Source organism: Thamnophis elegans, chromosome 8, assembly GCF_009769535.1.
Source record: "Thamnophis elegans isolate rThaEle1 chromosome 8, rThaEle1.pri, whole genome shotgun sequence".
Lineage (NCBI taxonomy): Eukaryota > Metazoa > Chordata > Lepidosauria > Squamata > Colubridae > Thamnophis > Thamnophis elegans.
The window spans coordinates 55,527,649-55,539,233 of record NC_045548.1 but is presented as its reverse complement, the minus strand read 5'-3'; the positions used below and the strand labels follow the sequence as shown (position 1 = coordinate 55,539,233).

General features: G+C 49.0%; 1 protein-coding gene across 1 annotated transcript; it reads right to left on the bottom strand.

Moving 5' to 3' along the window:
- Nucleotides 1-224: 224 nt before the first annotated feature.
- On the bottom strand, nt 225-10,764 carry OSR2 (odd-skipped related transciption factor 2). Its single transcript, XM_032223295.1, has 4 exons — nt 10,660-10,764; nt 3,367-4,161; nt 1,989-2,088; nt 225-482 (listed from the first exon to the last, which is right to left on the bottom strand). The coding sequence occupies exons 2-4, from the start codon at nt 4,077-4,079 to the stop codon at nt 300-302; spliced, it is 996 nt and encodes a 331-aa protein (XP_032079186.1). The 5' UTR covers nt 4,080-4,161; nt 10,660-10,764; the 3' UTR covers nt 225-299.
- Between the last annotated feature and the right edge of the window lie 821 nt (nt 10,765-11,585).

The following is an 11,585-nucleotide window of genomic DNA, read 5'->3' as shown; positions in this document are numbered from 1 at the left end:
CAATGTGCATTTTTGGTAAGACAATAGAAAGCCAACATATTGCTGTGCAGAGCTCGAAAATGAGCTGCTCTGTTACTATATACAAGAAACCAGCTGGCCCTCTTGGTGGAGGGAGAATGCTTGGAACAGGTATCAGCCCCGCCACCACAACAGAAAGAAGACCGGCTGGCACTGGGGGACATGGAATCAAGCCCCCCTAGATGCACCTGTCCACATCACCCATGTGGACATAGAGATTACGCTACAGTTCAAGTCCTTGAGCCAGAATTAGCTCCCCGGGGGAGGGGTTCTCGGCTGTTCTAGAAGTCTTGCCGCGGGGTGTGAGTTAGACTGTGCCTCCGCAGATCACAGTTGCGCCTGAACACTTTGCCGCACTGCTCACAGTTGTAGGGCTTGATGTCTGTATGGGTGAGAAGGTGAGTTTTCAGGTTACTTCTTTGATTAAAGGTTCTTCCACATGTGGGGCATTTGTGTGGAGATTCCTGTTCAGATTTGAAGCAAGCAAAGGATTAAACCCTTGACAAACTACTTGGATTATTGAGCTTTTCAAAGTTCACTCAGCATTTCCACCCCCACCCCCACCCCCAGGCCTCATTTTTGGCCTCATTATATTGCTGCAGGAGAAGAACATGGCAAGGCAAAACAAACTTGCAATCTAAGCAGACAGAAACAGACAGAAAAACCAATGCAATTCTGTGCAAATGTAAATTGACAGTAATAGGCAACAATGAAGGCTTCAGACTAAAGTCCATAGGACTGCACCGTGCACGTATTTATAGTTTGGTTTTATGCACATTTACTTTAAAACCTTTCCAATAGGATTCAGTAAGGATTACTCCCAAATAAGTGCACATACATTTTCAGATTTAGAATCTCAGATTCATACCCTTCTGTGTTTACTGTCCATCCCAAATACATTTAAAGAAAATCTGCATACACTTCAATGACTAAGATTTCTGCAACCATCATTTATGTGCATCCAAACATGCACTTGTGATTTCACATTTTTATTTACCCAATTGATCAATTTTCTTTGAAACTGATCTCAGAATCACAGCTTTACTTCCACATTAACAGCGGTTTTAGCTGCAGGCACAATTATTTCCAGAAAATGCATCTGGAACCCAGAAGCAAGTCTACTGATTTACTCTTAGTCCCTTGTAAGTGTGTTTAAGATTATAGTCTTAATTGCACAGACATATCTTCCTGCCTGTCAAGGCCAGTCCTACTTGCTTTGCATTTCCTAGTTCCTGGAATTTAAAGGGAAAATTCTCCTGCTAATCCACCGGGGCTTCCAAAGGAGACTTGGTTCATCTCTCTAAGTGAGAAGTCTTTCACAAAGCAAGTATTTTTAATCTGGGCTTTTCCATCAAAGAACGCATCTCATTTAACCATTGATAGGTTGCTTCCAAAAGGTCTGGCTAGTTAAGGAGTTTTTTCAAGTGTTAGAACATGGAAGTCTTGAATGAGTGAAGTCAGGCTATCTTCCCTGAAATGTAAATCCTGCTTAATTCAGTGGAATATACATGTACATAATGTACATAAACAACCAGTCTCTAGGAAATGTTACTTATTTAATTTTTTGATTTATTTTACTGGTATCCCACTTTTCTCCTAGAATATGCCTGCTTTTTTTAGAAGAAACGTAGGGCAAATGCAGTGAATTGCAATTACTGTACATCAAAATGATGGCAAGTAGGCAGGGATGTCTTAACACAAATGCTATAACACACTTGCATCTGATGCAAGTAAGTGAATCACTTTGCACATTTCATCATTTGCCCCCTTGTCCTCGCCATCTAAATGTCCAAATATGGATTTGTTGTTTTCTACATATCAGCATTTGAGACAAATAGCACAAAAGATTTCAGATTAAGAAGCACATCTCTATCTCTTATTTTGCATCTAGAAAATAATTACTGTGTATAATTATTCACAATCAATTAAAATCAAAATAGAATGTGTAAAATAATTGAGCTTGATCATACCTGCATATGTAAAGTTTTATGAACGGCTAGGGTCCTGGATTGGCAAAATCCTTTCCCACACTCTTGGCACTTGAAGGGTTTTTCTTTTGAGTGGATATACCTGGAAATCAACCAAAGTGTTTGGCGTCAATATCTCTATACACGCAACAAATGCTGTTAACAGCCCAACTTTTTAAAACCAAAATTATATGCTGCCTAGTTGCTCATCCCCAAAGTCCCTTTTAAGATGTTCATACACTATGAAATAATTATTCACAGTTCTTCATTGCCTTCTTAGAAATAAGCCTCTTTAAATAGGAAACATATATTTCTGGGTAAATATGCATGCATTTGAGTAAACATGCTTAGCAAGGATGTAATCTCATGTAAATGTTCATGGGTGTAAGGCCAATTTACTACTTTGGCAGGTAATTCCAGGTGAAGTTAATCAAAATTGCCCTTTGATTAATGTCAGCTTGAATGTTTGTGTTGAAGTTTATAAATTTGACAGGAGAATGTAGGGGTTTTGTTAAATAAAGAGACCAACATTCTTTGGCTTCTCAAAACCAGCCACAAAAGAGTCTCTTTGTAGAGATTTGTATATCGTTACAAACCCATAAATATTTTTGTGCTCTTACTGCCAAGTCTTTAGTGATAGTTATATTATAGCCCAAAGGCAAAAAAGAAAGAAAGAAAGCAGAGGCAAGAAACATGATCAAGAACATCAGAGGACATTCAAGTGAGAGAGAATTCTAAACTGAGATTTTAACTTTAGAAATGTTTCATTGAAGACAAGAAGACTAAAGTCACTCATTCTTCCTCAAGGTGATAGGAATTCTGCCTCCCGCTCCAACCAGATCAAGTAATTTAGCCCCACCATCTTAAAAACCTCTTGGCTTTAAAATCAGCCATGTCTCTTCAGATCAAGGGTTGAAGGCAAATCAACAGAATGACTACATCCTTGGCTCCAACTTCATTTTCTTGGAAATAAATCCTACTGACCTGTTCAGAGGGATAACAAGAACACCTCTTGTTTAGATTGTGGATAGGATAGCCGTGTTCCTACATCATGCTAAATCATGATTTGTTTGAAGTAGGATTTACTGAACAGGTCATAAGCCATCATGAAGCAATGGCTTCCTAGCAAACAATCAACATATATTAGCTTAGCGTTGTATTTGAATTCAGCTTCTTATTAGTTCAAGCCGCTATAAGCCTTGGTTTATTTGAACTATGGTTTTCGGAAGAAAACACTCAGCAACCTTCGAGGTATAAGCCAGGCTCTTCATAAACCGATTAAGCCCAGTTGAGTAAAACCTCCGTGCGGGCCTCCAGCCCCGCCATCTGATTGAGGCCTAGTTGGGTCTCCTTGGCTGGCCTAGCGGAGGCAGGAGCTGACCTGTGGTCGCGAAGGTGATCTTGCCTCCGGAAGGCCTTGTGGCAGATGTCGCAGGTGTAAGGCCGCTCGTCGGTGTGGGTCCTCTCGTGGATGAGCAGGTTGTAGGACTTGGTGAAGTGTCGCCCGCAGAACTTGCAGATGAACTCCTTCTTGGTCTTGGAGGGCAGCCGGCCCCGCGCGGGCTTCCGGCTCTCGGGGGACAGCTTGCCCAGCGCCGCCGACAGTGGCCCGCCCAGCTCGCCCTGAGCTTGCGCGGCCGCCGCCGCGTGAACCTTGGGTGGATCCTCTTGAGTGGCGGCCGCCGCCAGGTTGGCAAAGTCAAAGCGGGGCCGCTCCTTGCGCAGCGCCGGCAAGACGTGCGCGATGGCGGCGGCCTGCTTGGGGTGGAACAGGTGCGTGGCGAAAGGCAGGCCCGGGAAGGGGAAGCGCTCCACCAGGCCTTGCGCCGCCGCCATTTCGCTCAGCGCAGAGCAGCGGCTGATGTCGGCCGGGCCGCTGCCGCCGCCCGAGGCAGTAGCAGCGGCGGCCGCGGCCGCGTAACAGCCCAGCGTCCAGTGGTTCATGTGCATGGTGTGGACGGCGCTCAGGCCGTAGAGGCCCTGCAGGTGGTCCACGGCGGCCGGGAACGTATTGACGGCTTGCAAGAAGGAATAGTTGGTCAGCTGCAGCGAAGGGTGCAGTGGGATCGGCGCCGGCAGGGCCTTGCTCCCCATCGTGCCGGCCCGGGCCTTGCCTTGCTTTGACTGGTTGAACCCGGCGGTCGGAAAGCGCGCCTCCTTCTCCGGTGTTCGGATCCTAAGCAGAAACAGGAACAGGAGAGGAAGGGAGTAGAAAAGATTGCGGTTATTCGAGGAGAGGCACAAAGCGGCCCTTTCCTCACCTGCTGTTTCTTTCGCCCCTAAACCGCCTGCCGTGTGGTCCCTGTGCTTCCCACCCTCCCTCTCCCCCAGGGCCAGATGTTAATCCGTTTCATGCCCACCGCTGACGGGACGCGCTGCAACGAAGGGAGAAGTGGGGAGGGGACCAAAAAAGCTATTTTTTTCAAGGCAGCCGAGTCAGAGGATTGGTGACCGCGGGTGACCAGGGATACGGCCTGGGTAGGACAGAAGCAGGCCTGGCAAGCCTTGGAGCAAACCCAGGATGATTCCCGAACTGGAAACACGGACCTCGGCCTGCGAGGCGCGAAGAGTGCGGGTGGGCATGGCAATCCGGACATCCCAATTTTATGGTGGCCAGTTCTTCCTGCCAACCTGCCAGCGCTGGTGGATGACTTCAGCTCCATCGCAGCCAAGGTGGGAGGGAAGCGCTTTGAAAAGAGGCCAGGTCCTGCGGAGCAGCGAGAGGGGATAATAATAATGCAAGCGATACCTTGGAGCTTATTGGGGCGTGAGTCAGGCCACCCGAACTGGCAGGAGAGCACCACCAACGCGGTGCAGAGTTACGCACTTGGCGAGGGCGATCAGTCAGAGGCCACTGAACCGAAGACGCCGCGCCATGCTTGGCCGAGGCGCTCAAGGTAAAGAGCCAAGCAAACGCCGGCGTGCCAGGAAGCGCAGGTGCCCTGACACCCAGCCGACCTAACGCCGATTTTTCTCGCCTCCTGTTAGGTTGATGGTTAACTGCCCCCTCCTGTCCTACTCAGAAGCGGGTGAAATGGAAATAAAATCACGACCTCCACGGACACTTGAGAGCGAGAAACTTTATTAGGATGAAGAGGAACCTGATTCGGCTACCTCTCCTGTCCCCCCTCGGGAAGCGAAGGGCAGTTGCGTTCTGCCTCACAGCACACTGCGACACCCCCCCCCCCTTTTAAGGGGATCTTCCCTTGCCGCCTGTTCTCTTCTGCAAGGCGGGCAGGGAAGGCTGGGATGAGCCCTAGTGAGCAGAGGGGCAAAGGGCTGCCCTCCGAACGCGCTGATTGGCTTACTCACAAGATTGTGTTGGCGGCCACAGGGCATATTCCGGAGCAGTTCTAGGTAGGCCAATCCCTGGAAACACTAAACTGCGCTGCGGCCTAGGAAAAAGTTGTAAAATACCCGCACGTACACGTGCACTCTTCCCGGGAAAGGGGAATGTGCGGTCTCTTCGCATGACTTGCAGGCTCGGGCCATTAACCAGCGAGAAAGAGGAGAAGCCTCACTAAGCAGGGGGGCAGCATTGCACGACCCGTAAAGTGGGAACCGGCGGTGCCGTGGATTCGAATTCAGATTTCCTGTTTTTATAAGCTTCCCGCCACGTGATCTTGGAAGAACGTTCAGAGAACCCTAAATGGAGCAAGTCGATACCTTAACTACGTGCCCAGCGCTGAACCCGTGGCAGTCGGTATAATTCCTTAGGCCAGAGAAAAATACACTGCGATCCAAGATCTGTCGTGGGATTTCCCCCCTCCCTACTTGAAATAAATTCCTCCTGTAACCCAATCGTAGATGCGTGTGAGTTCGGGGGAGGGTGGGGAGAACTTGCAGGGATCAGTCTTTCGACCGAACTAACTTGCGAATAGAAGTGCGCGGAGCCTGGAGCCAAATCGTTTTGCTTCTTCAGGAGGGAGAATTTCACTTGCAAAGGGAACGGGGCGGAACAAGAAGGGAGAAGGGGGGGGAAATACCAGCCAGACCTCTCCATTGGCATAAGCTTGGAAAGGAGTCGGTCGGTTGCTCTGAGCCTGCTGTCTCTACTTTGTATGCCTGTCTCAGCTTCTAGGCCTTGGCACACAGGGTCCCGATCCTGGCGCTGAACCCAAGGCTCTGTCTTGGAAAAAAAGTCCAGCATAGATGCTAAGCGTGAAAAGGCACAGGGTCGCTGTCTTGAAGTCCAGCCGCTGCCTCGTTCGGGAACGACGGACATTCAAGGCCTAGTAGAACACTTGCATCTGGAAAACGCGGGGGGGGGGGCGGGACGTCAAGACTCAGAATCTGAGTCGCCCCACTATAGGAAGCGGGAATTCTGGACGGTGTGTGGAGAGAGTTTTCCCAGGCATAGGCCTTTTCCGGGCTTCCAAAGTAGCCGGCTGAGGTTGGCCGCGGTTGAACGCTGTTGCAAAGGGGGCCACGGAGTGGGATCCGTGGCCGCTTCTGCTCTTCCCCCGCCCGCCTGCCTGCTTGCCCGTCTGCAGCGCGGTGCTTATTTTTCTTCCTTCAGCAGCAAGTCGTCGATCAAGATAAGCGACTGGGAGAAAAGCAAACGCCCGGCTCGCGCGCGGTTCGCGGCGTCTAAAGAAAACGGCCCGGAGTCCTCCCAGCTGGCTTTGGCCTGCTGTGTTTTTACTTTGGCCGAAGCGACACCCCCCGCGGATTTCGGGAACGGGCGATCGCGATCTAGCTTGGGCCGATTCGGTGGTGGTCAACTCCTACGCGAAGAGGCTGGGTTTCGGACTGCGGGCAAGAAACAGGGGCGATGCGGGTGGGAGGAGGAGAAAGAAGGAGGTTGGTCTCAACAAACCCCAAAGGAGCAGGTGAGGCTCCTCTGTCTTTCTTCCCCTCCCCCCTCGCCGCCCGCTTTCCTCCTTTCTCTCTCTCTCTCTCATCTTGTCGCCTTATGGCCATCGGCCTGCAGTAGGAATTCGGCTGTTCCCGGCTCCGCGTTCTTGCTACATTTGGAACCTGTTACCGGAGTTGTGGAAAGTGTGGGAAATGTGATATTGCTTAGGAAAAGAAAGAGGCACCAAAACCTAATCGGGAGTTGCAAGGCTGTGCTGAGCAGCCCGACTCACACGAGTCCCTTTGGCTGTCTCCCTCGCCCGCAGCGCAGAGTCCAAAACGCCTTTAGATGGGGGCCACTTTATATTCCGAACTAGAAATACTGCTGTATTTTAAAGAATCCAAGTTGGACGCTGTGCGTACTCATTTAGACCCCCCACCCCCAGTGTCAGCGGCGATCTTTGCCAGTGGTGGAGCTTTAAATGTGTCCCACGCCAAATTTAACTCCGGGGGGGGGGGAGGGAGAGAATTGACTTGCTTAAACGTGACTATTTGTATTTTTTTCCTTTATAAAAAATAGGTATAATTTCATGTTTTGAATCCATAATTAATTTAGCCCAACCTTGACTCCCAAATATGCTGGACTACAAATCCCATCGCCCCAACGAGCAAAGAATGACGGGGCTTGTCACTCAGCGTGGGAAAAGACCTGTAACAGAGTCACTCAGCAGCAGCGGCATCGCCCCATTCTTGGGCGGCTGAAGGTTTTGCGCTGGCCTTCCTGCGGCCTTTGGGCTTGGCAGAAGCCAAAGGGCAGCCGAAGCCCTCAGTCTGGGGCCTGGATGGCTTTTCTCCTTCCCTTCGTGCCCTTCTTTGAAGTGCGCCAATTCTCTGCCCCCCCCCCCCCGCATATAACGAGCGAGCTCCAAACCTTCCTTTCTTGCTGCCTGGGATCCCAGCGTGCAGGGGAGGGAATTGATGGGAGGTGTGTGATGGAAGGAGCCCCCGCTTAGCTCAGCCCCTTTAACCGAAACTATAAGCTGCAGCTTCTCCCCTCCTTTCTCTCAGCTTCTATTTCCCCTCTGAAATTGGCAGGTTGAGGGCCCGCCGCCTCTTAGTAGCAGTAGCTAGTCTCTCTCTCTCTCTCTCTCTCTCTCTCTCTCGGACCTGTCCACAGCACGAACAAGAGACCCTCCTCGGATTGGGAGTCAGGCCACGCTCGAGTGAGAAGTGGGGGGGGATTGGGGGGGAGGAGAACCTCTTCAGGACGGTACTAAACCTGGACCATTTGACTTTTCAACGGAAGTTTCCATTCTATTGGGAAGAATGTTAAATGATTTCCTCCTTCAAAGGACTCTCTCTAAGAAAGCGAGTCTGCAGATCTGGAGTGGAGTTTTTGAGTTATATAAAACATTATGCAGCATTCCCTCATCTCCGCCTCCTTGGCTGTTCAAGAAGAGAAGTGAGAGTGCTTTAGAAAGATTGGAACCCTTCCCTCTCCCCAAAAAAATTCTTTTAAATAATTGTCCTTTATTAAATTAGTTGCACTGTGAAGCATTGCAACAATTAGGTCTATTTCCATTAGAGATAAGACAGGTTTTCCCCCTCTCCTTTCCCGATAACATGTCCCTCGTGCCTATTTACCGAATAGAAAGTTGCACTGCTTTCAATGGCGCTTGCTTCCAAATTAATGTTTTCCAAACTGGGAATAATTCTAATACTATCTGACATGTTCCATCTAAATGGCTTAAATATCTTGGTTTATCTTAAAAATGTCTCCCACGTAGACACCATAACAAATAGACAAACACATTCATCAAAATATTAACTGAATTCATTCAACTAGATTTACTTATGGCCTGCAGGTGTATGCCTTCCTGTTGAATCCTATGCATGCTTTATCCTTTAAATTCGTCTGAGTAAGCTAAGCTAGGATTATGCTCAGCAAACTTGCATGAGATTGTGCTATTAGTAAAAGAAAACTCTATTAAAAATCAGTGGAAATTGATTTCAAGGTAAATTCATTTAGGACTTGCAAACAGGAAAAACTACAATTTATTTTAATAAATACTAAAGGTGAGTTTTTAAAATATGATTATATTATTTTCCTATTAACATCAGGGTGCAATAAAAAGAATTCCAAATGTGTGAGAATACATTTGCTTAAAATACAAGCACATTTAAACAGAAATACTATGCATGCTTAAATTCAAAGGGAGCTTAACTTACTAGTTCTTATTTACCAGTAGAAATGTCTACATTTCCCCACTATAATAGGCCAATTCTCATGCATGTTTACTCAGAAGTAGGTCGTATTGATCTTAATAGTGCTTATTAAGTGAGCTTATTAAGTTTATTATCATTATTAAGCTTATTAATTATTGCTTATTAAGTTTAATAGTGCTTAGTAAGTAAACTTGGTAAGATCACTTGATACTTAGCAAATAAAGCTTTAAGCAAAAGTAGTGAGGTTGTTTAGGATCACATTTTATGTTCCTAAATCCACATTTTTAGAGGTGTGCCTATTTGACACAAGGAGACACAGATTTCATCTCTCTTTGTTATTTCAGCAATACATCTTTTGCTTAAAATAGATTAAAAATGGTTTTGAGGTTATTTCAGTTAAGCGGATTTTCAGTTGTTTCAGAAAATAAGCACAACGTAACAAAAAGACCTTTGTGTCAAGACACAGCAACTATCTACATGTTGTACACTGATTAATGCAGATTTCCCATTGGATAAGATTAATACTTCCATGAAATCAAGCTGGAGATAGCAATAAAACGCTTCTCACATAGCACACAGCACTACTCTCGTTCTCTTTCTTGGAAAGCCCTAAAGTACCGATTAAGCTATGAATGGGACTATACGCGGCAGCCATTGAAACCAGAACCACGTAAAATAAATAGGTCCAGGTGCCAAGCTGACAAATCGGAAATCGCCTGCAGAGAACGGCCGGAAAACGGTACCTTTTGACTGCTAGTCAGGCGCGAATCAAACGCGGGTGTGATTTGGAAGCCCTATCAACTTCCCTTCCCGATCGGAACCCCGAATTTAATTAAATCCGGCGTCTACAGCACGATTTTTCTCCCCCGAAATGCCATCTCGCTGCGAAGGGCTTCTCTTTCTCAGCGCTTCCCAAGATCAGGGCTGGCAGATACTTTCGCAGTGGCCTCGGCTTTGGCGTGAGAGTGAAACCACCAACTGTGCTCTGGAAAGGAGGGGGGAAGCAAGCAGGGGCTAAGAATAGAGTTTGATGCTCCCCAGCTATCAGGTATACAAACATTGGTGGGATGGAGGTGGCGGGAGGGGCGAAGTATCCATCCGTGGTTAAGTCACCCGACATTTATTTTAATAGGGTGGATTTGATTTCGGCTCCACAGGAGCGTCCCGCGCGGGTCCTTCCGCTCGGGCAGGTCTAACCCAGGCGAGGAAAGCTCGTTTCCACAGGATCGCCTGTCTGCGTGCGGCGATGTGGCTAACGGGATTCGCCCGGAGCGCAAAACAGCGCCGGGTTCTTCGCGCGCCCGGGCCCGCCTTCCGCGACTAGGCTAGCGGTCAAACCGAAAGTAAACGCGCGATCCCCTCGGAGTCCACTCGGGGGCTGACGAAACGCCTCGTTCCCTCCGGGCCCCGCTTCCCCAAAGCGAAGCCACCCGATGTCCAATCGGGAATGACTCTCGGGCAGGCGGCTGACAGCTTTCCCGGGTTTCCCTCCGTGATCGGGACGCGTCTCTTTCCCTTCCCACTGGCGGAGGGCATTTGGGAGATATTGGCTGCCCGAGGCGCGCTTGCCTGGATGCTGCCACCCTCCCCTGGAAGCCGGGCGGCCTTTCTCCAGCGCGGGAGCGCGGACGCGCGAACGGGAGCCGCTTACCTGCCTTCCCCCCGGAGCTTCCTTCCGCCTGGCCTCTGGGGAGCCCCGCGTCAGCCCACCGGCACTTAACGCCCGAGCCGTCTCATTTAGATCCACGCGGAGAGGGCGGGAAACTCCAGCAACTCTTTCATGTTCTCGTCTCGGGAAGGCTTCCCAAAGCCGGCGAAGGTGGCTTCGGGAGGGGCCCGGCAGCTTCCTCCCGCCTTCAGAGTCTCCCTAGTGGCTGGGAGAGGCCAGGCAAAAGACCCCGCTTAGGTTTTCTCTTTTTTTTTCTGCCCCGACCGCGCGTCTCTTCCAGCGCCTCGCTTTCGACTCCGGCGAAGTTTGATACAAGTCTGAAACTCCCCCTCTCGGGTCCATCACATTTCAGCAGTTCCAGCGGCGAGGAGTTCTGTCCCCGCCCGCGGTCCCACCCCGAGCCGCTCGCGAGTCGAATGTTCACGGCTTGAACGTTCTGACCACGCCCAGCGCCGAACGTTCAGCGGGCTGTAAACTTGGGAGACCGCCCCTCAAAATCCCGCCTTCACTTTCTTTTCTACCACTCTGTTTACTTGTGTTTGGGTAGCAACTTGGCTTTAAAGGGACAGAGATCTTTTTCCCTTCTCTCTCTGCCCCCCCCTTCTTACACATTACCTAAGGTGACTTTTTCTTAGAGAAAACAGGGTCAGGTCATAAATCAAACCTTTCTTTCATAGACTCCTGCGTCCCTGTCTCTGTCAGCCGCAGGAACTTCGGTAGTTATGTCAAAGCAACCCCAACCTCCCGACTTAACATCCAGAAAAATCAGCGATAGACATTAAGCATTCTAATTGTGCTTGATGTTACTAAGCGTGCCGTATTTTCTAAGCCTTTACATTCTACTTGCCCCATATGTATAAAACAAAGCACTATTAAATCAATTGTTTTCCGAAGTTCTAATCCTTATT

Coding starts and splice junctions, on each gene's coding strand:
- OSR2 (XM_032223295.1), bottom strand. CDS start 4,079: ATGGGGAGCAAGGCCCTGCCGGCGCCGATCCCACTGCACCCTTCGCTG. Junction 2,089..3,366: donor GATCACCTTCGCGACCACAG/GTCAGCTCCTGC, acceptor GTTGATTTCCAG/GTATATCCACTCAAAAGAAA. Junction 483..1,988: donor ATAAAACTTTACATATGCAG/GTATGATCAAGC, acceptor AAATCTGAACAG/GAATCTCCACACAAATGCCC.